We start from the raw sequence: 26,077 nt of genomic DNA on the forward strand, positions 1-26,077 counted from the left end.
TGTGAGGTTTAGGTGACTCTTGTGTTACTAAAGACAGCAGCAAAGTTTTTCAGAGCTTCTGTTAGTGATTATAGTAACAAAGAGCGTAATGATGATGGCTTTAAGATGTATTTGTTAGCTGGATAGCAAGAGTTGAGTTTTCTTCTCGAGCTACTTACCTGTATGTTTGATACACCTTGTCTGTTTCCCAACTATCAAGTTTCTCTGTAAACTCGACACTGCTTTTCCAGTCTGGATGCAGTGCCTAATACAGAGTAATGGGTGAAATTGTTTTTGCAGGTCCTTCAACTGGTGATAAGCCATATCACATCATTTCAAATATCACAATTTTAACACATTTAACTTTTCTGAAATCATGATGCATCTTTCTAGCTACAAGGGTATATACTTGGAGGAAATTTTTGTCTTTTCTTCCTTTCTCTTAAAGAGATGTTATTAATTTAGTGGTTTGACTTCAATCAAAGGTCTCTCAAGATCGAAGTTCAATGTCACTTGTTGATCTTCAGTGTGCATCTCAGCACTCTGCTTAGGATCCAGGGTCCATGAACACACTCCCACCATTTGTTACACTCCTACCAGCCAGCATATTCCACATACACACGACTTCGGCTTTTTTGCTTTGACCACATCCTCATGATGCTCTTTGCCATTCGAGGTTTTAAAGATTTCAACTAATTTGATACATTATTCTTGCTGATGTGTTAGTGATCACATCCCACCTCTGGCAAGTCACATATTGTGCACATTTTAACTGGAACCTGTTATCTAACATACTAGTTATCTTAATGGAAATAACCAGATAAGAAAGTATGAAGTTCTTGCCCAGCCAGTGTTGCTCAGTGGTTGAGCATAGACCTAGGAACCAAGAGTTCATCAGATTCCCTGTCAGGGCACAAGCCCGGGTTATAGGCACACAGGAAGCGGAAGGGGAATCTTATCTGTATGTGGTTCTTCTAGTTGCCAGGCATATTACATATCGTCTCAATGGTTCTCTCTCATCAGTGTTTCTATCTATCTGTCCCTCTCGCTTTCTCTCTCGCTCTCTCTCTCTCTCTCTCTCTCATCAATAAAAACGTATTTTTTCTTTTCAAAAAGAAAGAAAGTATGAAGTTCTTGGTGGGCCACTGAGTCCTATAAATTGTCTATTACCCTTTAAATTATACTGGCTAAGTTTTGAATTTTGACTTTTATCTGGTTTGAAATTTGAAAAGAAAAGTATAATTTAAAGTGAAAAAATTTTTTCTTTTTATTGTAGTTAATTTCTGTGGAAACAGTACCTATGGGAATTTTACTTTTGGCAAAATTGCAGTGGGAAGATATGGGCCTTCCTTGGAAACATGTGGCAAGGACACTCCAAACGGTATGTGTTTTTCTAAACGTCTTCCTTGCTTAGGCATCCAAATCACTATACTGGCTATACCTGTCACCCCTCCAGCTCGTGTCAGGTTCCTGGAAGAGGCATCAAGGAAGGCTTTGTAGAGGGTTTGGCTCCCTTTTATGATGCCAATGTTCAAAGTTTAGGGTGTCACCTCACATAATCCTAATTTTTCTGAAAACCTTACTATGGATCAGCTGTACATTCCTTTTACTATGTCTTCGATTGGTTTATTTTTCCAGCTTATTCTGTCTCCCGGAGTTTGATAAGGTTCACATCTGCTTCCTAAGGTATATAATTCGTCTCAATGTAAACAATTAGTTACACTATTGATTTACTCCATATCTGTGAAGGGACACATACACAGGAGCATGTAGTTGCTGGGGCCATCTTTGCAAACGCTCTTTGTCTTTTTCTTTTTGTTAAAGCGGGCAGTCCAAGAGCAACCCGGCTGTGCAATCTTACTGAAGATGGAGAGATAGAATTACAAAATGCGACAGAAGGAAATTGCAGTATAAATCTGGAAATCCTGGGAGAGGAGGTAGGCCATATGGCTCATGTGATAGGCAACTGGAAAAAAACCCAATGGTCAAATCAATGCTTTTTAAAATTTTCAAATTAGAAATAGCAAAAACTAGTAACTAAACCTTTGTTGTTGTTGTTAATCCTCACCTGAGGATTTTTTTCCCATTGATTTTTAGAGAGAGTAGAAGGGATGGAGAAGGGGTGGGGGGGGGGGAGAGAGAAAGAGAGAGAGAGAGAGAGAGAGAGAGAGAGAGAGAGAGAGAGAGAGAGAAACGTTGATCGTTGATGTGAGAGAGACACATCCTTTGGTTGCCTCCCCCTCTCACCCCTACCAGGGCTGGGAATGAACCTGCAACCCAGGTATGTGTCCTTGACTAAAAAATGGAATCTGAGACTCTTCAGTGTGCTGGCCGATGCTCTAACCACTGAACAACACCAGACAGGGCTAAAGCCTTTATTTTTTTAAGTTGACATCTATTTGTAAAAAAGACTAGCTGAACATGTTGGTTCTGCAAATTTCAGCCAAAATCTATAGCACATTTAAAATGACCTCATCATTTTTAAGCCAGTGAAGTTTTGACCAAAATAGATCCCTGACATTTGAGACCAAAAATGAAGGTATTTTGCCTGGCCAGTGTTGCTCAGTGGTTAAGCATTGACCCATGAACCAGGTCAGGGCACATGCCCAGGTTTCGGGCTTGATCTCCAGTAGGGGGCATGCAGGAGGCAGCCAATCAATGATTCTCTCTCATCATTGATGCTTCTATCTCTCTCTCCCTTTCTTTGAAATAAATAAAAATGTATTTTTAAAAAAGGAAGGTATTTTAAGGGTCTATTGGACCAGAACACAGAGGAAAAACTAGGAGGCCTTTTGAGACAGAAAACTTCAGAACCCGATGAGAGTCTCAGGGCTGTATCCATGAGCAGGTGAAATGGGAAGTACATCTAAGTAAATGTTTTTTTCATGCAAATTAAATTATTTTGACTAAGGAGATACCCAAATGCAAATGCTAACACCTGGGGCCAAACAAGGGTAGAAGAGGAAACTTCTCTTTCTTCTAGGTGCCCGGCCTGCTACATGTTATCTCATTTAATTTTTATAGAACCTCTGAGAGCTAGGTGTTATCCAATATTATACATAATTATAGCTAATAACACTCATTATTGAGCACTGACTGCATGCTAAGTGCTGTGCTGAACATTTTACATATGCTGCTTTATCTTATTTAATCCTGTGACACCCCAGTAGATAAGTATGAATGTACTCATTTTATAGATGAGGAAACTGTGGTTCTGAGAAGTGCAGAATTTTGCCCGATGAGTCACGGCCAAAAGTGATGGTGCTGCTTTTTATTTTAAAGTCCACACTGAACCCTATCGACTCCCTTTTTATACATGGGCAGGGGTGGAGGTGGGAGTAGGAGTGGTAGGAGGATGTGGAGGTGGTGCCAGCCACATAGGTTGTGCCAGCCACACAGATTGTGGGAAAGACTTCATGTCCTGGAATCTGACAAAACAGTGTTTGACTATTAGCTCTGCCACTTCTAAGCTGCATGAACTGTGGGTGAGCTCCTTATCCTCTCCAAGGCTTTAAATAGGGATGAGAATGCTGAACTCAGTGCTGTTTTGCGGATTAAATGTAGTGACACCTGTAACACATTTAGCAGTGCCTAGCATGTAGCAGGGACCTGGATATGGAATGAGAGCATTGTTACTGTCTACTGATGGGATATTGCTTCCAACTCTTTCCCAAGCTTGAATAGCCTGTGACCTTCGTTTGATTTTTGAAATGATATGCTGCCATCTAGCGAAAGCCTGAGAGAGGCGAGAGAGAGAGAGAGAGAGAGAGAGAGAGAGAGAGAGAGAGAGAGAGAGAGAGAGAACGAGGACCTCCAGCCCCACCAATGACAGGATTTACATGTTGTAAGTGCACAGCAGAGCCTGGGGGCCAGTTGGTACCTGAGGTTGACTTGGTCAGTGCTGCCCACACTATCTGTGCTGAAAAGCTAGTTTTAAAATTTCCAACCCACTGTAGACCAATAATCTTGTACAATACAATAAAAATGAATAACTTGGAAAATGAAATGAAAAAGACATAACATACAAATCCATTTAAAAATTATTATATGCAACAGCATAGAATTGTTATATAAGATTACAGTTGTTATACAAGTTATACAAGAAAAGAAACAGATAATGAAAAACTAAGTGGGGATCGAGGAGATTGGAGGCTCAACTAAATTCCAGCTCATTCATTTGTAGTTGCTTGAAATGTTTAGATGTAGTTGTAAAAAGTGAGGTTTGTTTTTTGTTTTTTTTAACAGATAGATAGTATATCAACAAATTCTTCAATTATTTCTAAAGAAGTCCAGATTTTAACATCTAATACCGCTAATTTAAATGCTAAGAAAATCACTTCTGCTACTAAAGTGGTTGGACAGATCTTCAACACATCCAGGAATGCATCACCTCAGGTAAAACTCACAAGGCTTTTTGAAAAGGGAGGGGAAGAAAGAAAGAAACTCATCCCAAACTACATTCCTTATTCCAGGACTTGGGCATGATTTAGGTTGCTTAGAACCATTTTGCAGAGTACTCTTACTGAGAGTTGCTCAAAGAAATAGAGGGCTCTTTGTCCAAATATTCTCTTTGAGGGTAGTCACACTGATCATTACCATGTTAAATCTGGAAAGTCTATAACAATCAAATCTGTTTCATCTTGTTAATATGTTTGCCCACTGCATTTGGCCTCAGCATCCCTATTCAATTCCAAGTAACTGGTGAAATGGCGTTCCACGGAACTCACTTTGGAACATGATGTTTTAAACTGATCTCTTCCTGCGAAGCATATTCGCATTTTAGTTTTAGCTTTTAAAAATCGTAGGCTTAGTTTACATTTCAGATACTATAAACTGCTAAACTCTGGTACCTGAAGACAAGAACTATAGTCAACATTTACCAATTGGCACAGCTTGGGTACTGGTCAAACAGGCTGTAAGCCACCAAAATGGACTAACCCAGTGTTTACCAGTTGAATATCAGCATTGCCTGAAATATATATTCTTCTCTTCTCTTTAAATGTTTTATTTCAAAAAATGATTTTATGTTATCCTAGCTCCTTTAGAAATTAAGGGAGATTAAAATTACAAGTTAATAAAAATGGAATTGAAAAATAATGACCTCCAAATGTAGAATTTGTGGAAGGATTAGCCAGTAAAGAAAGAAGAATATTAATAATCCCAAAGAGAGCAGTTAAACAGTAACTAAATGCCCAGAGATCCTTTCCAATGTACTTCTGATGTTTTTAATTGTAATAAAACTAGAAATAATTTTACTAACTCTAATAGTTACACTAGGTGTAGCTAGTAAGTTATATTAAATATTGTAAGCTGTGATGTTCTGACAATTAAAGCCCTTCTTAGTTTGTTTCTGCATGTGTATCCGAGCATCGGCTTTTGTGTTCTTGGGGATGCGGGGGAGGTTCTGTGAAGACCTTGCTCTGAGGTCAAATTCAGAGACCTACGCCTTCTAATTGACTGCCTTAATTTATATTTTCACTGTGCCTTATCTTTATTCTCTCTGCCATCTTCTGTAGATAGAAAACTAAGCCTTCAGTTCCACTTGATACCATAATAATCCATGCTAATGAAGGTCATGAGGATGTCCTCTGTGATGACTGGTGTCTTCTTCCCGGCAGGCAAAAATAGATGCTGTCACAACAGTGAGTCAACTTCTAGATGCCAGTGAAAAGATTTTTGAAGAAGCTGTTGATAAAGATGAAAAGGCCTTTTCAACGTAAGCACAATTCCAATTTGGAAAGAAAAACCTGACAAAGTGCTGTTTACTTTCCTAGGTTAAAAGCATTAATAGAAATGTCTTTATTTCTCTCATGGATGCACTCACTGGCTGATCCCTACGGGATGCAGACTAAAACCTTGGCCTTCTACTGATCTTCAGTGACTAGATGGAGTTAACTCCTGGTTCCAGGTGTGGCCATGGATAGACAGTACCTGGGATGATTTAGATTAGAACTTGTTTTACTAGCCTCCGTTTGGTATGCCCGACTGGCAGCCAGCATGCACAGCAGGAGCGCCTCATGCTCTTTTCTCAGTTTCCAGAGCTGCAAATAACAGCATAACTTTGTAAGACACATTGGTAGCCTCCCACCCACAACTCAGTCCTCCCCAAGATCCTGGTGTATTTCAATTAACCTTTCCCATGGTTACATTGGACAACAAAAGGGATCCAACTCTATACCTGTTTTCTTTCTTCTTGACTCCTATGTTCTGGATTTCTTTGGGTTGTATATTTAAACTTAAACTCATGTACTTTATTCATAGAAGCCTCCCATTAGGATTCACTATGTGTGTTTTTTATCTTATATATAGTCTTATTAACTCTTTTAAAATTTAAGTAAATATGCATGCTTATTATGGAAAAATAAAAAATATATAGATGAGAAAATTTTAAAAAATCATTCTGCCTTTATTAACCTGTTGATATACTGTATATTCTTATACAATGTTTTCTCTGTATATGCATTACATTACACAATCTATTGATTTATAACTTGTTTTTTGTCACTTAATAGTATATAAACATTTTTATATAAATATCTATACATCTACATCATAAATTTTAGATTATTGCATAAAGGAGTGAGTTTTTATTTAAGAAGTTCTCTGCCACTGGACATTTAGATTCCTTTAAGTGTTTTGATATTTTGAATAATCAACATTCTAGTTTGCATGAGACATTATTTTGTTGGAATAAATTCCTACAAATAATTCTCAATTTTCTAATTATTATAATCAGTACCTATCTTGTGTTGAGTCTTTAAAGCAGAAAAAGAACAAAAGCATGAAATAGAACATTCAAAAGATTATAATTCTGAGAGAGGGTGTGCAAACAGTTTAACTGGTGTGTTGTATGACTTCAAATTTCTAGGAGTGTGGTTACTCCCTTTTTTAAAAAAAAAAATCCTTACCTAAGGATATTTTTCCATTGGTTTTTAGAGAGAGTGGAAGCAAGAGAGAGAGAGAGAGAGAGAGAGAGAGAGAGAGAGAGAGAAAGAAAGAGAGAGAAACATCGATGTGAGAGAGACACAATGATTGGTTGCCTTTGCACACAGCCCAACCAGGGCCGGGGATCTAGCCTGCAACTGAGGTACAAGCCCTTGACTGGAATCAAACCCAGGACCCTTCAGTCCACAGGCCAATGTTCTATCCACTGAGCAAAACCAGCTAGAGCCACTCCCATTTTTCTTGAAGCTGGAGAAGGAAGTGACCAGAGTCTTTGTTGAGGGAACATGGAGACTGAGTCCCTTCAGAGCTGAGGCTCTGTGTTTGCAGTCTTGCTAGAGGGAAAGGAGAGTAGTGGATGCTTTTGGTGCCTGAGGTTGAGATGTAGGACTTGGCTGAGAAAGTCACAGATCATGATGCAGATGAGAAACTTTACAATAAATAATTATGAATTTTACTGGCTTAAGACATGGAGAAAAAAATAATTTTGTGTGTAATATCCAAATGGCTACAAAGGAAGTAGTTAGAGGATAAATGACAATTTTAAATATAGAACACATTGAAATATGAAATAATATAACCACACTCAATCCCTCCTTTTTCCCACTCTAAATTTCTAGTTTGTCTTTCTAATCATGGTCTATCAGTTTACCTTCTCCCGTGGATCTTTATGTAAGTCCTGTGGACTCAGTTCCTTCATTTCATCTCAGCCTCCAGTCCCAAGGCCAGGTCACCAACCCCTTAGCCCTCCTGAGGAGAATATTCTTGATGAGCTGCCATCAGAGGTCATCTCTCACTTTCTTCTCTCCCCAGGAAAGGAAACTAATTGCTGCTTGGAGCAACTCTTCTTTTCCAAACTCCATCCCCTGAGTCTCCTCAGAGGCACCAGGCCTCTGTCTTCCATCTCACTTTGTTTTCTTCATTTATAGTTTCTTCTTTGTATCCTTAAGCTTCTGAGCTCCCTTTCTACACTTAGTAAGAAAAGTGTAGAGAGTGAGAGTACAAAAGAGGAGAGTGTCAGGGAAGAAGGAATCCATTTCAGCTTTATTGTAAAGAGGCATGTGGAATCTCCTGGGAATCTAAGAACAGAATTATAATGGAGCCGGAGGGTGGCAAGGCCTCAAGGCAGCTTTGAAGGTCTCAATAGAGGAGTTTGTGGGTCTTCCCTCTGGAACAATAGCCTTTGGAGTCAGACAATCTTGGGTTCATATCTTAGTGTTGTTATTCATTGATTTTGGCTGAATTACTTCATATCTCTTTGAAGAGCCTCAGATTCTTCAAGGTGATATGGGAATAATTTTGGATTTTACTTCAGTAGGGTTTTTGTGAAGCTCAAATGAGATGAAGTATGTAAATCACTAGCATAATACCTGACATACATATAAGTCTTAAAAAAAAAAGTCATGTCTTTATAATGAACATGACTCAATAAACATATTTACTTTATATCTTTACTTCTAGTTTCCCCTTTCTAATAATTTAATCCTGTTCATGATGTTGGGGAAATAGAAAAAAAAAAATATTGTCCCAACCCAGAAATGCTCTCTATAAAGGCAGTAGAGAAAGAAAACACTTATATTATTGAATAAGCACTAAACCAGAGTGTGATACACACCACAGGAACACCTGTAAGAGCTTGCAAAGACAGACAAGAATCTCACCTCTTTTATATAAACTAACAGATATAACCCAGTACATACATGTTTTCAGATAAACAATGACTAGTCCTCAATTAAGAGAACTTGACAGCACTATTTGTCAGACAAAGGATATCATAACATTACCTGGTAAGTGAGGTGACCATTGTGGAAGCTAATTGACTTTATCCAGAGGAAATATAAACTTCTCATATCCTTATTACAGGAGGTAGTTTTGCAAGTTGGAGCAAGATGTCCAAACAAGGAAGTTAGGCCCCCATTCTCTCACAGAAACTGGGTACTATCTGCCTTAATGAATACATTTCAAAGAGATGGCTTTCGTGTCCTTGAGAAAGACATTCCTAGATCAAAGCTGACAAAATGCCAATGTAGTCTTCAAAAGAATTTATTTACATTTCAAAGAGAGGAGAAAGTATTTGCAGCATTTCTAAAATAAAATGTTCAAGGAAAAAGGAGGGGAGGACAATTTCTTCCTTTATTTTCAACAGGAAGAATTAAGCCTCTTCTTTTAAATTTGTATTTGTCCTTACAAATGATATAATGCTCTCTCTGGTCCCCATCTAAACCATAACTTTCCTGATATAACTGCTGTACTAAATAGAAAAGTCCTAAGTGAAAAAATCTAATTGTTTTTTTCTACTCCTTTGTATCAAGTTGATGACCAGCTTCCAGATTGGGTACTCTGAGGCAGGCACCCATTTGTAATCCAATTAGTTATGGCAAGAGGAAGAAAGAACCAAATAGAGGTGGCTGTGACTAGAGCTACCCTTTGAAAGTGGTTCTGAACATGGCAAACAGCCCCCCCCCCCCCCCCCGCCCCTATATATTTAGTAAGTCTTTCCCTTTGTCCTTCAAATGCCCGCATGAGCTCCTCTTAGTATTCCCAGTGTTTTCCGGAACACTAACTCCTTAGTAGGTATTCAACAGATATTGTTGGTTAAATAACTGCATGAATTATGTTCTTCGCAGGTTGGAGTCTTGTTAGGTTGAAAGCAGCTCTGGAGTAAGATTGTTATTTATTAAGTGGGCAATACATAGTGTAAATTGCTGGAAATTACAGGAAATGTTGTTAACGTAAAACCTTTGAAACAGAGAAGCCAACTTCAATTTTCCATATGAATGATTATCACATTCTCTTTATAAAGTGTTTTAATTTAAAATTTCTCTTTTTTTTAATCTCTCTTGGGGAAGGGAAAAGATATTTTAGTGGCAGATATAAAGATTTAAAATTTTGAGCAATTATGTTTTCATGAAATTCTTCAATTTCTGGCAGAACTAGATTGAACCAGTTATCGTATATATAGAGATTTTGTTTAGTCAAGTACAGAAATAATGCAAATATTTCTTATAGGAAACAAACTGACAAGTTCCCTTCACTCCCTCCCACTTTCCATTTAATCTATTTTTGAACTTTTCCAAGATAGAAAAGAACATTGTGAAAACCTGCAATATTTGGTTATGGGTCAATGAGTTCAAAGTTCTGTTGTTCCATAGTTCCGTATGAACTGTCACCTCAGGAATGAACAACTTACAAGAAATGCTTTGGATCCCAAAGGGTTTGGGTTAGAGGAGAGAGTTGAATAAGTGGAAATTGAGACTTACCACTGGAGAAACAAGAATCTCATGCCTGGCCAATGGTGGGTGGCAACACCATCCTTCTGTGAAGAGCAGCATGATAAAGATTATTTCCATTGGGAAATTTGTCATTCCAGCATTCCAGCCTTCTGGCATCAATGTAGAAGGTACCCTTCATGGAGATAGTCCACCAGAGCTTTTAAAAAAGGTGTATATAACAAAGGAAGATTCTGCTAAAGAAATCAGTTATTTTTAGATGATTACATTAATGTTGCAATCTGATGAGTTCTGTGGTCATACCTTTCTACTGGAACATGGGAGAGAACATACACACAACTCTGATTTTACAATGAGTCTCTTGACTATCATATTGTTATGTTTTATTCTATGCAGGCTTATTGCCGAAATGGAGGATTATTCCTGGTCTTTGGGCAATGATTCAGTGGTGAACCCTAATATAGCAGTACAGTCTGTCCCTTTACGTCCGGAAGACACTGGGGGGTCTACAGGTGTTCTCTTCACTGTGAAGAGAGGTGAGCTATTTGTTTTCTGTGCTTGTAATACCAGAGAGCATTCTGCTATCAACCATAAATAATGATTTATTCACGAAAATGTAGACTTTTGAAATATACTTTTTCCCTCTCATAGGAGCTAGCGATTCTCTTTTCTCTGGTTCCACACAAGTAGATACAGAGAAGGACGGTGTTCATCCAGATAAAATGACTGAACTTCAGATCTGGCTCAATACATCGAAAAGTAGGTCTCAAACTCTGTTATATTTTTAAAAAATGCACCCAAATTCATGGAATTAATAATTTTAAAATCACTGAGTGCAAAATAATGTTTACGTAGTTTCACACTGAATAATTTGCATTTGAAAGCCAGTCAATGAAAGAAAAATACCACATGATCTCACTCATTTATGGATAATAAAGAACATTATGAACTGATGAACAAAAAGATAGATACAGAGACAGTAAAGCAACAAACAGACTTTCAAATTACAGGGGGAAAGTTAGGGAGAGGTGGGGGAGATAAGAAATCAAACGAAGGACTTGTATGGTTGCATATAAGCATAAACAATGGACGCAAAACTCTGGGGGGTGAGGGCTTGTATGGGTGTGGGGTGGGGGGGTAATGGTAAGATATGTACACATATAATACCTCAATAAAAAAAATGGAAAAAAATAATTTGCATTTGAGTATGTTAGAGCTCTTCCAGATTATGGAAATCTCTACGATTCTAGGTCATAGAGATGATTACTTTGCTTCTTTCTTCCTTTTCAAATATATTTTGGAGGATAGCAGAATTGAAATGCCCTGGCCATGGACACAAATCTGTTTTCTAATAAAAATCTAGCTAATGTGGCTCATTAAAAAAAAAAAAAAAACATTTAAAAAATGTTCAGTCACAAGCTCTGTCCATGGCACTCACATACTGGGATTCATCCTATACACCTGTTTAGGATGAATCCCAGTATGCTTGTTTTTAATGTCTTCTGTGCTGGGGATATTTTAAGTAATTGACACAGGCATCATTTACTAGTAACAATTTTCAGTTATTTTCACTAATATGGTGCCAAGCATGGGCTCTCTATCCTCTTGCACATGACCCTGCAGAAATTCTTATGTCTAACTTGAAATGTTTATACTTTAAAAAGTTTGACTGATTCTTTTAAAATAATAATATGCAAACCACACACACATTTACACTTATTTTCTCCCTAAAAAAAAAGTAAAAGAAACACAATGCTAGAATGAACTTATTTTGGAAAGACTAAATTTATATTTCTCATTGGTTATATAATTCTAATTGGTTAATAAATCTTTATGGGTCACAGAAGTTGCAAATATCTTCTTTCCAGTCTGTAGTTATCTTTTGCTTATTTTTTTAAAATTTATATTGTGTTTACTTATAAAAACTAATTTCACAGTTATTAACAGAGTTAATATGTTAAAGTGAATTAAGTATGAGAATAACCTTTTTTTCTCTTGCTTGTTTTTAATGTCTTCTGTCATACCCAAATTTTAACTTGCAACGTATCAATCTTTTCCTCTATAATTGGCACCTTTTAAGAGAAATCCTTCCCTATGCTAAAGTCACAATGATAGTTTCCTATATTTTCTTTTGGGTTTTTTAGTGTTTACATTTAGGTCTCAGTACACCTAAATTTATGTTTGTGTTTGGTGGAAGATAGGGATCTAATTTTTTCTTTCATATAAACTATCAATATAGTTGAGTGGGTTAAAAAAACACACTGTCTAAAGAAAAAAAACTCAGAATGGACTGAAAGGGACATATTTTTTATATTGATTTTTAAAATGCTTCCAAATTTATCTATATTTTAATTCTTTGTTGCCTTAAAAACACATCATTCAAATGTATGGGCAAAAATTATTGAAAATACTTTTATAAGGAGAGAAATTAGGGCAACTATCCCAGAAATTGAAGATCAAGTAGACAAAAAAATACCTAATAAACTTGACCTTTATATAAACTTATGTATGTGTGATTTTGTTTGTAGATAGAAGATGCATAGTAAAAATTCTTTTCAAATATCAATGGAGTGCTTTAAAAACCACCCATTTATTAGGCCACATAGAAAAGTTATATATATAGTAAAATAAAAGTCACATAGGATATAGTTACTGATCCCGCAAAAAAAGTATATATGTACCACAAAAGAATAGACAAATTTTACTTAATTAGAAATTTTAAAGCGCCATTGTTAGAAAGGAAATTAAGGGGCAAATTACAAATTACTTGAAAATTAATGGCAATGAGAACATCATAGATCAAAACCCATGGGATGTGGACAAAGATGAATTTAAAGGAAAATATATATGCTTAATAAATTTAGTAGAAAATAAAAGAAAGTGTTAAAAATAAACAAAGCATTCAGCAAAGAGGCATAAAAATAAAATAAGTGTAAAGGAAGCTAGCAGGAAGGGATTAATAAATACAGTGGTAGAATTTAATAAAAATAAAAATTAACAAATGCTAGACTTAACAAAATGAAAAATTGTTGAAAAGACAAATGAAATACATAAGCTTCTAACAAATTTGATGAAGAAAGGAGAGAATATAAATAAAGAAACATGAAGGAGATGTATCTAGAAATATGGAGATTGTTTAAAATTATAAGATAGTGGTAAACACAATTTATTCTAATGAATCTGAATATTTAGATGAAGTAATGATCCTATCTAATAAAGAGTAATATGCAAATTTACCATCACTCCGTTACAACCACCAGCCACACCCACCAGCCAATCTGTAGTGAGTATGCAAATTAATCCAACCAAGATGGCTGCAGACACAGAGAGCAGGAGGGAGGCTTGGGTTTCCCTGGCAATGGAGGAAGCCAAGCTTTCCACTTACCCTGGCCTGCCCAGGCCTCCGCTTAAGGCTACAAAGTTTCAATTATAGAATATAAATAAACCCCAACAGAAATGGCGGCAGCCATGGAGCTGGAGAGAGCAGGAGGCTAGGGTTGCCCCCAGTGATGGAGGAAGCCAAGCTTTCCACACACCCTGGCCTGCCTTGGTTTCTGTTTAAGGCTACAAAGTTTCAATTATAGAAGATAAATAAACCCCAACAGAAACGGCTGCCACTACGGAGCGAGCAGGAGGCTTGGCTCCGCTCAAGGCTACAAAGTTTCAATTGTAGAAGATAAATAAATCCCAGATACCAGGGCCTCTTCTTGGGTCGTTGAGGGGCATGGCCAGCCTGCAAACCACCACAGGCCCTTCGCCCAGGCCACCCCATGCCCCAACGGAACCCCCACCCTGATCTGGGACACCCTTCAGAGCAAACCAGCTGGCCCCCACCCATGCACCAGAGCCTCTCTCCTATCTAATAAAATAGTAATATGCAGATTGACCATCACTCCAACACACAAGATGGCTGCCCCCATGTGGTCACAAGATGGCTGCCCCCATGTGGACACAAGATGGCCACCACAAGATGGCCAGCAGGGGAGGGCAGTTGGGAAGGACCAGGCCTACAAGGGAGGGCAGTTGGGGGCGATCAAGCCTGCAGGGGAGAGCAGTTAGGGGTGACCAGGCTGCCAGAAGAGGGAAGTTGGGGGCAAACAGGCTGGCAGGGGAGCAGTTAGACATCAATCAGGCTGGCAGGGGAGTGGTTAGGGGGTGATCAGGCTGGCAGGCAGAAGCAGTTAGGGGCAATCAGGAAGGCAGGCAGGCGAGCAGTTGGGAGCCAGCAGTCCTGGATTGTGAGAGGGATGTCCGACTGCCCATTTAAATGGGCAGTCGGACATCCCTCAAGGGGTCCCAGATTAGAGAGGGTGCAGGCTGGGCTGAGGGACATCCTGCCTCCATGCACAAATTTCGTGCACCGGGCCTCTAGTTTTCTAATAAATGACCAAGATATTTTAGGAATGAGGAGAGGGGTGAATAGGGCCTTCCATATATATATTAATTTGTCGGTTGATGAGAGAGAGATTTGTTGTTCCACTTATTTGTGCATTCATTGGTTGATTCTTTCTTTTTTTTAAAAGTAAAGTATTATAGATTTTATTTCAGTTGGCCTAATTATCTGCAACATCCATTATATTAAGCATGTAAAAGTTAAGCTGTAGTGCCCAAGATACTGATATTTGGGAAATGTTGACACAGGAAATTTTATGGCAAGGTATATATAAGGCCACCTCTTTAATTTTAGGGTGGACTAGCTAACATTTTGAGGCCTCAAAGTTTGTTCAAAGCATTGTGCTCTCTATTATTTTATTTACACTGTTTTTTTTATAATAATGAAAGTTTACAGTTTAATCAGTGTATGTTTTATATCTTCAGTATTTTCTCAATATACCTTAAATTTTTTGTTAACATCTTTTGTAAAATTTCTTTATTGATTAAGATATTACATATATGTCCTCATCCCTCCATTAACCCCCAACCCCCCCCCCCACTCATGTCCACACCCCCCTGGTATTCATGTCCATTGGTTAGGCTTATATTCATGCATACAAGTCCTTTAGTTGATCTCCTTTCGCCCACCCTCCCCTAACTTCCCTCTGAAGTCTGGCAGTCTGATCGATGCTTCTCTGCTTCTGGATCTGTCCCTGTTTGTCAGTTTATGTTGTTCATTATATTCCACAAATGAGTGAGATCATGTGGTATTTGTCTTTCTCTGACTGGCTTATTTCACTTAGCATAATGCTCTCCAGTTCCATCCATGCTGTTGCAAATGGTAAGAACTCCTTTTGTACTATAGTGTAGTATTCCATTGTGTAGATGTACTACAGTTTTTTAATCCACTCATCTGCTGATGGGCAATTAGGCTGTTTCCAAATCTTAGCTATGGTGAATTGTGCTGCTATGAACATAGGGGTGCATATATCCTTTCTGATTCGTGTTTCTAGTTTCTTGAGATATATTCCTAGAAGTGGGATCACTGGGTCAAATGGGAGTTCCATTTTTAGTTTTTTGAGGAAACTCCATACTGTTCTCCACAGTGGCTGCACCAGTCTGCATTCCCACCAGCAGTGCAAAAGAGTTCCTTTTTCTCTGCATCCTCGCCAACATTTGTCGTTTGTTGATTTGTTGATGATAGCCATTCTCACGGGTGTGAGATGATACCACATTGTCATTTTGATTTGTATCTCTCTGATGATTAGTGACTTTGAGCAGGTTTTCATATGTCTCTTAGCCTTCCTTCTGTCCTCCTAGGAAAAGTGTCTATTTAGGTCCGTTGCCCATTTCTTGATTGGATTGTTTATCTTCCTTTTGTTAAGTTGTATGAGTTCCCTGTAAATGTTGGAGATTAAACTCTTATCGGTGATTTCATTGGCAAATATGTTCTCCCATGTAGTGGGCTTTCTTGTTGTTTTGTTGATGGTTTCTTTTGCTGTGCAAAAGTTTTTTATTTTGATGTAGTCCCATTTGTTTATTTTCTCTTTAGTTTCCATTGCCCTAGGAGCAGTATCAGTGAAGAAGTTCCTTCGGCATATGTCTGAGATTTTTCTGCCTGTGGATTCCTCTAGTATTTTTATGGTTTCCCATCTTATGTTTAAATCCTGTATTCATTTTGAGTTTATTTCTGTGTATGGTGTAAGTTGGTGGTCCAGTTTCACTTTTTTGAATATATCTGTCCAATTTTCCCAACATCATTTGTTGAAGAAACTATCTTGACTCCATTTTATGTTCATGCCTCCTTTGTTAAATATTAACCTTTTGCACTCGGATGTCGAGTGTGACTCGACCCGGTTAGCATTAGAATAAAGGAATCGAGAAAAAAGCAATCGAGTGCAAAGGATTAATTGGGCATAGTGGTTTGGGTCGATTTCTGGCTTCTCTATTCCATTCCATTGATCCATATGTCTGTTCTTATGCCAGTACCAGGCTGTTTTAAGAACAGTGACTTTGTAATACAGCTTGATGTCTGGTATTGAGATCCCACCTACTTTGTTCTTCTTTCTCAGGATTGCTGCAGCTATTCAGGGTCTTTTTTTTATTCCAGATGAATTTTTGGAAAGTTTTTTCTAGGTCTGTGAAACATGCCATTGGTTTTTTAATGGGGATTGCATTGAATCTGTAGATTGCCCTGGGTAGTATGGACATTTTGATGATGTTGATTCTACCAATCCATGAACACGGTATGTTCTTCCATCTGTTTATGTCTTCCTCTATATCTTTTTTTCAGTGTCCTCTAGTTTTTTGCATATAGGTCTTTTACCTCCTTAGTTAAGTTTATTCCCAGGTATCTTAATTTTTTTGGTGTGATGTTAAATGGGATTGCTTTTTTAGTCTCTCTATAAGTTCACTATTGGTGTAAAGAAATGCCTTAGATTTCTTGGCATTAATTTTGTATCCTGCTACATTGCCGAATTCATTTATTAAGTCTAATAATTTTTTGATGGAGTCTTTCAGGTTTTCTATGTACAATATCATGTCATCTGCAAATAAAGACAGTTGTACTTGTTCTTTTCCATTTTGGATGCCTTTTATTTCTTCTTCTTGTCTGATCGCAATGGCTAGTACTTCCAGTACTATGTTGAACAGGTGTGGTGAGAGTGGGCAGCCCTGTCTTGTTCCTGTTCTCAGGGGAAATGGTTTAAGTTTTTGTCCATTGAGTATGATGTTGGCTGTGGGTTTTTCATATATGGCTTTTATTATGTTGAGGTATGATCCTTTTATTCCCACCTTGCTGAGTGTTTTTCTTTTTTCTTTTTTTTCATTGTGCCCAGAGGAATTTTATTTGCCTCATTTGTTCTTTCTTTCTTTCTTTCTTTCTTTCTTTCTTTCTTTCTTTCTTTCTTTCTTTCTTTCTTTATTTATTTATTTTTTTGGACTGGACTGCACTTTATTTTTTTATTTATTTTATTTTTTATTTTATTTTATTTTTTTTTTAATTTCTTTATTGATTAAGGTGTCACATATTTGTCCTCATCCCCCCATTCCCATCCCCCACCCCTCCCCACGGATGCCCCCACACCCCTGTTGTCCCTAACCATTGGTTAGGCTCGTATGCATGCACACAATTCCCTTGGTTAATCTCTCCCCCCGACCCCCACCCTCTCCTACTCTCCCTCTGAGGCCCGACATGAGCGAGATCATGTGTCACTAGAAATATACTTATAAGAACCGAATGTGAGACGAGCAATAATAGTTATGCTGACAGGCAAATGAATCAGTCTGTAGTAAGTTTCTTTCTGGACCAACAGTTCTTTTGAGACCCAACATCAATGTCCACCAGTTCCTTATTTGTACATATCGGCACTGACTTTTCAGCTCTGGATGGTGGACAAATGGTGGTAATGCAGGTCCGACTCCCTCTGGTTTGGTCTCGCCCAGACGCAGGGGCAAGGCTTCACTCGGACCTGGGACCCAGCATCACCCAGGCCCCGGGGCGCGTTGCCTCACCGGACCCAGGTGTGTGCGGCCTCACCCGGACCCAGGGGCACGTGGCCTCTCCTGGACCCAGGGGCATGGCCTCACCCGGACCCGGGACCCAGCCTCACCCAGACCCAGGGGCGCATGGCCTCACCCGGACCCAGGCATTGCTGAGTGTTTTGATTAAGAAGGGGTGTTGGATTTTGTCAAATGCTTTTTCTGTGTCAATTGATATGATTATGTGATTTTTATCTCTCAATTTGTTTATGTGATGTATCACATTTATTGATTTGTGGATATTGTACCATCCTTGCATCCCTGGGATAAATCCTACTTGGTCATGGTGTATGATCTTTCTGATGTATTGCTGGATCTAATTTGCTAGAATTTTGTTGAGGATTTTGGCATCTATGATCATGAGGGATATTGGCCTATAATTCTCTTTCATTGTGTTGTCTTTATCTGGTTTTGGTATTAGGGTAATGCTGGCTTCATAGAAGGAGCTTGGAAATGTTCCTTCCCCTTCCTCTTGGATTTTTTGGAATAGACTGAGGAGGATAGGTTTTAGTTCTTCCTTGAATGTTTGGTATAACTCTCCTGTGAAGCCATCTGGCCCCCAGCTTTTGTTTGCTGGGAGCTTTTTGATGACTGCTTCAATTTCTTCCATAGTTATCGGCCCATTGAGATTTTTAGAATCTTCCTGATTGAGTTTTGGAAGGTTGTATTTTTCTAGGAATGTGTCCATTTCCTCTAGGTTGTCTAGTTTGTTGGAGTAGAGTTGCTCATAGTATTTTTTAACAGTCCTTTGTATTTCTGTGAGGTCTGTTGTTATTTCGCCTCTCTCATTTCTGATTTTGTTTATTTGAGTCCTCTCTCTTTGCTTCTCTGTGAGCCTGGCTAGAGGTTCATCAATCTCGTTTATCCTTTCAAAGAACCAGCTCTGGGTTTCATTGATCTTTTGTATTATTTTTTTGGTCTCTATGTTATTTATTTCTGCTCTGATCTTTATTATCTCCTTCCTTCTGCTCCCTCTGGGCTTTTCTTGTTGCTCTCTTTCTAATTCTTTGAGTTGTAAAGTTAGATGATTTACTACCATTTTTTCTTGTTTTTTGAGGTAGGCTTGTAGAGCTATAAACTTCCCTCTCAGGATTGCTTTCATTGTGTCCCATAGATTTTGGATTGTTTTATTTTTGTTGTCATTAGTTTCCAGGATGCTTTTAATTCCTTCTTTGATCTCTTTGGCAACCCAGTCATTATTTAATAGCATTCTATTCAGCTTCCAAGTATTTAAGATTTTTGGATTGTTTTTATTGCAGTTTATTTCTAATTTTATGGCATTGTGGTCTGAGAAGATGCTTGGTATGATTCAATCTTCTTGAGTTTGGTGAGACTTTGCTTGTGACCCAATATGTGTCTATTTTTGAAAATGTTTATGTGTACTTGAGAAGAACGTATATTCCGTGGCTTTGGGTTGAAATGTTCTAAAGATGTCAGTTAAGTCCATCTGATCTAGTGAGTCATTTAGGATTGCTATGTCTTTGCTGATTTTTTGTCTAGAGGATTTATCCAGTGATGTCAGTGGTGTATTAAAGTCCCCTACTATGATTGTATTGTTGTCGATCTCTCCCTTGATATCTTCCAGTAGTTTTGTTATGTATTTGGGTGCTCCTGAGTTGGGTGCATATATGTTTATCAGGGTTATAATCTCTTGTTATATCGATCCCTTTAGTATTATGAAGTGGCCTTCCTTATCTCTTGTTATGGCATTTACTTTGAGGTCTATATTGTCAGATATAAGTATTGCTACCCCAGCTTTTTTTTTCATTTCCATTTGCCTGAAAGATATTTTTCCATCCCTTCACTTTCAATCTGTGTGAGTCTCTTGTTCTGAGGTGGGTCTCTTGCAGATAGCATATATATGGGTCATGTTTTTTTATCCATTCAGTCACTCGATGTCTTTTGATTGGAGCATTTAGTCCATTTACATTTAAAGTTATTATTGAAAGGTATTTGTTTGTAGTCATATATGTTTTTGTGTCTGTGTTCCTTCTTACCTGCTTATTTTTTCTTTTTACACCATTCCCTTTAGCATTTCTTGCATTGCTGGTTTGGTGGTGATAAACTCCCTTAGCCTTTTTTTGTCTGCGAAGCTCCTGATTTCCCCTTCAATTTTGATTGATAGTCTTGCTGGATAGAGTATTCTTGGATTCAGTCCTTTGCTTTGCAATGCTTTGTATACCTCCTTCCATTCCCTTCTAGCTTCATGTGTTTCTGTTGAGTAATCATTTGATAATCTGATGGGTGTTCCTTTGTAGGTAACTCTCTGTCTCTCTCTTGCTGCCTTTAATATTCTCTCTTTGTCATTTATATTTGCCATTGAAATTATGACATGTTTTGGCACGGGTCTTTTGGGGTTGATCCTGCTTGGGACTCTCTGTACTTGTGTAACTTTTTTCTTCCCCATATCCAGGAAGTTTTCTGTCATTATTTCTTCAAATAGATTTTCTAATACTTGCTGCTCTTCTTGTCCTTCTGGCAGCCCTATTATACGTATGTTACTTCGTTTCATGTTGTCCCAAAGCTCCCTTAGGCTTTCCTCCTGCTTTTTAATTTTTTTCTCCAATTGCTGTTCAGATTGAGCTTGTTTCTGTACCTGATCTTCTAACTCACTAATTCGGTCCTCTGCTTCTTGTAGTCTACTGTTGAAACTTTCCATGGTGTTTTTGATTGTATCTATATCACTTTTCATTTCTTCCTGGTTCTTGCATAAGTTGTTGATTTTCTCATCCATCTGATGTATATATTCCATGACCATTACTCTGAACTCTTTTTCGGTCATGTTGTATGCTTCAATTTCACTAATTTCCTTTTTTGGCGACTCCTCATTTTCTTTCCTCTGGGGATTGTGTCCTCTCCCCATTCTGACTATCACCAGAAGGTTCAAGCTTCAGTTTGCGTGGACCTGGGCCGTGTGCTGTGGGAACTTTGCACCACCCGAGTTTCACTGAAGTCCGCTGACACTAAGGCATGTGGCTGCCATGGGTTGGTGGGAACCAGGCTTGCCCAGGGTCAGTGTCCCCAGTGTTCAGTGTGGTCTCATGTGCGCACTTAGAATCAGGGACCCTGCCTACACCATCCTGTTGGTATGTGCCGAAAATGAGTCCACTAGTGTGTGCCAGGAGTCAGAGTTTCGCTGTGTCTGCACCAAGAATCGAGTGTCAGAGTCTCTGTTGCCTTGTGTGGCTTCTCACTGAGAATCAGGGTCCCTGTGTGTGCTCGCACCAAGAATTAGAGTCACTGGCTCTTAGTGTGAATGTGCTGTGAGTCAGGGATCCCAGGCGCATGCAGTAAGAAACAGAGTCAAGTCGGAGGTGCTCAATGCTGCCTCTTGCGGGGAGAATTTGGGTCCTGGTTACCATGGGGGACTGGGTTGCACAATAGCTCTGTGGCTTGCCTGCGCTGTGGAAACCTGACTTCCGTGTGCACTTGTCCAGAATCAAAGTCAGGTGGCACTGCCGCCCTGCATGAGCTTCGGATTTGGTTGCCCCATTGCGTTGCGGGAGCAGATTCCAGTCTCTCAAATTCCAGTCCAGTGCTGGGGTCCGTGTGCGCTCTCTCTACTGAGCCCAACCGGCTAGGGCTTCACGCACTCTCAAATTCCCCGAAGGGCAGCTGCGTCCCTTGCGTGTTCTCAAATTCCCAGAAGGGGAGCTCTGTCCCATGTGGGCTCTCAAATTCCCTGTAGGGGCGTTGCAGCTTGGGCGAGAGGCGGGTCTATCAGTTACAATGGCGCTATCTGAGAGCCTGCAGGGAGGGGGATAGGCTCTTTGACTCACAGAAATCTGCTGCCGGGAAGTCTGGATTCTTGTCTGTTGGTCTGAAGCTGTGGTCACAGTTCTCTGTCCCCAGTGGGTGCAGGGTCCTGGTTTGTGTCTGAGGCCAGGATCCTAGTCTCAAGCAGCTCTGTTTCTCAAGATGGCGTGGTCTCCGTGCCCGCACCGGCCGCCCAGAAGTGTCTGCTTTGTGCGCGGGGCTCCGCTGTCTAAGACTGCCCAGTTTGGCAGCCCCTTGGAGGACCTGCAGAATCTAACTGTCCCTAGCTCATACACACACACACACACACACGTCTACACTCTCCTCTATGGGTTCCTCACTCTCTCACATTCTCTCCCTCCCTACCTTCCTGCCGGTCACCATCTTCAAAGTCTTCTCATTGGTTCATTCTTATATGTGCCCTGACGAGGGACCAACCCCCAACCTTTGAGTATTGGGATGAGGCTCTAACCAAGTGAGCTTCCAGGCAGGGCCATTTTTTAATCAATATTCTTCTACAGATTTGAATTTTATATCAAGCATGCCATTCTTTTATAAAAATAAGATGAAGCCTTATTGCATTTTTAGGGTTAACTTTCTCCTCTAGTGTCCAGAAGGAACAATTGCAATGTGCCATGAAAAAATCCTAGAGCCCTGGCCTGGTGATTCAGTTGGTTGGAACATTCTCCTGTATACCAAAATGTTGCGGGTTCAATTTCCAGTCCCCAGTCAGGTGTATGGGAGGCAACCGATGGATGTTTCTCTCTCATATCAATGTTTCTTTATCTCTCTCTCCCCCATCATCTCTCTCTAAAAATCATAAAACATATCCTCAGGTGAGGATTTAAAAGACCAGTGTCTTTATTTTTATGTTGAGGCTAGAGCAATGGGGTTGCTCTAGCCTGTGAAGGACATTTGATGGGCTGTCAGGACCTTGCCTGCTGATTTCTCAAATTTCATGACTGAATAGACTGGTCTAACTGCCACTTTTTTAGTTTTCCGTGTATCCCTTGTAAACAAGAGCACAGTTTAGGAAATTAATTCAGTTAAAAAGTATACTTATTGTTGGTGCTTCTATTATTTAATATCTGGCCAACAGCTGTATGAAATGTTAGGAGATATTCCTTAGGTAGTTCTGTTTGACCACTGCCCTGGCCAGCCTTGCTGTAAAACCCTTGGCTGTGGCCATATTCTTCTAGGATCTCTAAGGAACAGCACCTTTTCCAATGTCCTGAAGGTATGTGTCACAATAATCTTCAAGCTCTGGTAAAGCTTGTAATTTTCATGAAATGGCAGAGACCAATAAATAGTTCAAGAAATGATGGAAGAACCCTAAAGATTCTACCAAAAAAACTACTAGAACCGATAAATGAATTCTGTAAAGTAGCAGAATACAAAATAAATATCCAGAAATTTATTATTTATTTATTTTTTTAATTTTTAAAAAATATGTTTTTATTGATTTTAGAGAGGAAGGGAGAGGGAGAGAGAGAGAGAGAAACATCAATGATGACAGAGAATCACTGATTGGCTGCCTCCTGCACTCCCCCTCCTTGGGATCAAGCCTGCAACCTGGAATCAAACCCAGGATGCTTCAGTCCGTAGGCTGATGCTCTATTCACTGAGCCAAACCAACTAGGGCAGAAATTAGTTGCATTTTTATACACCAATAATGAACTACCAGAAAGGGAAACTAAAAAATCATTTCCATTCACAATTGCTTCAAAGAGAATAAAATACTAGGAATAAATGTAACCAGGATGTCAAAGACCTGTACTCAGAAAATCATAAGACAGAAGAAATAAGTTGAAGAATATGCAAATAAGTGGAAGCATATACCGTGCTCATGGATAGGAATAATTAACATCATTAAAATGTCTATACTACCCAAAGCAATCTCCAGATTCAATACAATCCCTATTAAAATACCAATGGCCTATTTCACAGAATTAGAACAAATATTCCAAAAATTCATATGGAATCACAAAAGACTTGAATAGCCACAGAGATTTTGAGAAAGAAAAACAAAGTTGGAGGAATCACACTACCTAGTATCAAACTATATCACAATGCATAGTAATCAAAACAGCATGGTACTGGGCCCTAGCTGGTTTGGCTCAGTGGATAGAGCATCAGCCTGTGGACTGAAGTGTCCCAGGTTTGATTCTGGTCAAGGGCACATGCTTGGGTTGCGGGCTTGATCCCCAGTAGGGGGCGTGCAGGAGGCAGCAAATCAGTGATTCTTTCTCATCATTGATGTTTCTATCTCTCTCTCCCTCTCCCCCTCCCTTCCTCTCTGAAATAAATAAAAATATAAAAACAAACAAATGAAAGAAACACAGCATGGTACTGGCATAAAAACAGACATATAACTCAATAAAACAGAATAGAGAGTCCAGAAATAAACCCAGGTCTTTATAGTCAACTAGAGTCCCGGTGCATGAAATTCGTGCACTCAGGGGTGGTCCCTCAGTCTGGCCTGCACCCTCTCACAGTCCGAGAGCCCTCGGGGGATGTCCGACTGATGGCTTAGGCCCAGTCCTGGGGGGAATAGGCCTAAGCCGGCAGTCGAACATCCTGAGTGCTGCCACAAAGGCGGGAGAGGCTCTTGCCACTGCTGCTGCATTCACCAGCTGTGAGCCCGGCTCAGGGCTTCTGGCTGAGCTGCACTCGCCCTGTGGACGCACACTGGCCACCAAGGGGCAGCTCCTGCATTGAGCATCTGCCCTCTGGTGGTCAGTGTGCGTCATAGCGACCAGTCATTGTGCTGTTCGGTCAATTTGCATATTAGCCTTTTATTATATAGGATTACTATTTGACAAAGGAGGCAAAAACATAAAATGGCCTAAAGATAGTCTATTCAATAAATGATGCTGGGAAAATTGAACAGATACGTGCAAAAAATGTAACTAGACCCTCTTACAACAGACACAAGAATAAACTCCAAATAAATTAGAAACTTAAATTTTAGGTTAGAAAACATAAAAATCCTAGAAAACATAGGCAGTAAAATCTTGGACATTTCTTTATATTTATTTATTATTTTTATTGATTTCACAGAGAGGAAGGGAGAAGGAGAGAGAGATAGGAACATCAACGATTGGCTGCCTTCTGCACACCCACACTGGAGATTGAGCCCACAACCTGGGCATGTGCCCTGACTGGAAAACAATAGGTTGACCCTCAACCACTGAGCCATGCAGCTGGGAATTGGATATTTATTGTAGCAATATTTTTTTCTGATATATCTCATCTGGCAAGGGAAACAAACAAACAAAATAAACAAATGGAATTACATCAAACTAAAAATTTTTTGTACAGCAAAGGAAACCATCAACAAACTGAAAAGATAACCCACTGAATGGGAGAACAAGATTTGCCAATACACCTGATAAGGGCTCAAAATTCAAAATTTATAAAAAAATTATAAAACTCAACACCAATAAAAACAAGCAATCCAATTAAAAAATGGGCAAAGGACCTGAATAGACACTTTTCCAAAGAAGACATACTGATGGCCAATAGACATATGAAAAGATGTGCAACATCACTAATAAAAAAATGCAAATTAAAACCACAATGATTTATTACCTTACACCTGTGAGAATGGCTATCATCAATAAATCAACAAACAAGTGTTATCAAGGATGTGGAGAAAAGGGGACCCACGTACACTGTTGGTGGGAATACAGATTGGGTGCAGCCACTGTGAAAAGCAGTATGGAGTTACCTCAAAAAATTAAAAATGGAACTGCCTTATAACCCAGCAATTCCACTTCTGGGAATATATCTGAAGAAATCCGAAACACTAATTGGAAAGAATATATGCACCCCTATGTTTATTGCAGTGTTATTTACAATAACCAAGATTTGGAAGTGGCCCAAGTGTCCATCAGTAGATGAGTGGATAAAAAAGTTGTGGCACATTTACACAATAGAATACTGCCTAATTGTAAGAAGAAGGAGAAGGAGAAGGAGAAGGAGAAGGAGAAGGAGAAGGAGAAGGAGAAGGAGAAGAGAAGAAGAAGAGGAGGAAGAGGAGAAGGAGGAGGAGGAGGATAAGAATAAGAATAAGAATAAGAATAAGAATAAGAATAAGAATAAGAATAAGAATAAGAATAAGAATAAGAATAAGAATAAGATTAAGAAGAAGAAGAAGGAGGAGGAGGAGGAGGAGGAGGAGGAGGAGGAGGAGGAGGAGAAGAAGAATCTCTTACCCATTTTGACAGCATGGATGTACCTGGAGAGCATTATGC

The 26,077-nt window shown here is 39.2% G+C and overlaps 1 protein-coding gene across 1 annotated transcript in view; it reads left to right on the plus strand.

Annotated features, from left to right (window-relative positions):
• The window catches only part of ADGRG7 (adhesion G protein-coupled receptor G7), an 83,925-nt gene that overhangs the window by 21,018 nt on the left and 36,830 nt on the right, over nucleotides 1-26,077 (plus strand). The window contains exons 4-9 of the mRNA XM_054709946.1: nucleotides 1,256-1,360; nucleotides 1,804-1,916; nucleotides 4,225-4,374; nucleotides 5,598-5,695; nucleotides 10,548-10,687; nucleotides 10,803-10,910. Coding sequence (XP_054565921.1) covers nucleotides 1,256-1,360; nucleotides 1,804-1,916; nucleotides 4,225-4,374; nucleotides 5,598-5,695; nucleotides 10,548-10,687; nucleotides 10,803-10,910 — 714 coding nt within the window. The remainder of the gene's footprint in view (nucleotides 1-1,255; nucleotides 1,361-1,803; nucleotides 1,917-4,224; nucleotides 4,375-5,597; nucleotides 5,696-10,547; nucleotides 10,688-10,802; nucleotides 10,911-26,077) is intronic.

Source organism: Eptesicus fuscus, chromosome 3 (genome assembly GCF_027574615.1).
Source record: "Eptesicus fuscus isolate TK198812 chromosome 3, DD_ASM_mEF_20220401, whole genome shotgun sequence".
NCBI classification, from domain to species: Eukaryota; Metazoa; Chordata; class Mammalia; order Chiroptera; family Vespertilionidae; genus Eptesicus; species Eptesicus fuscus.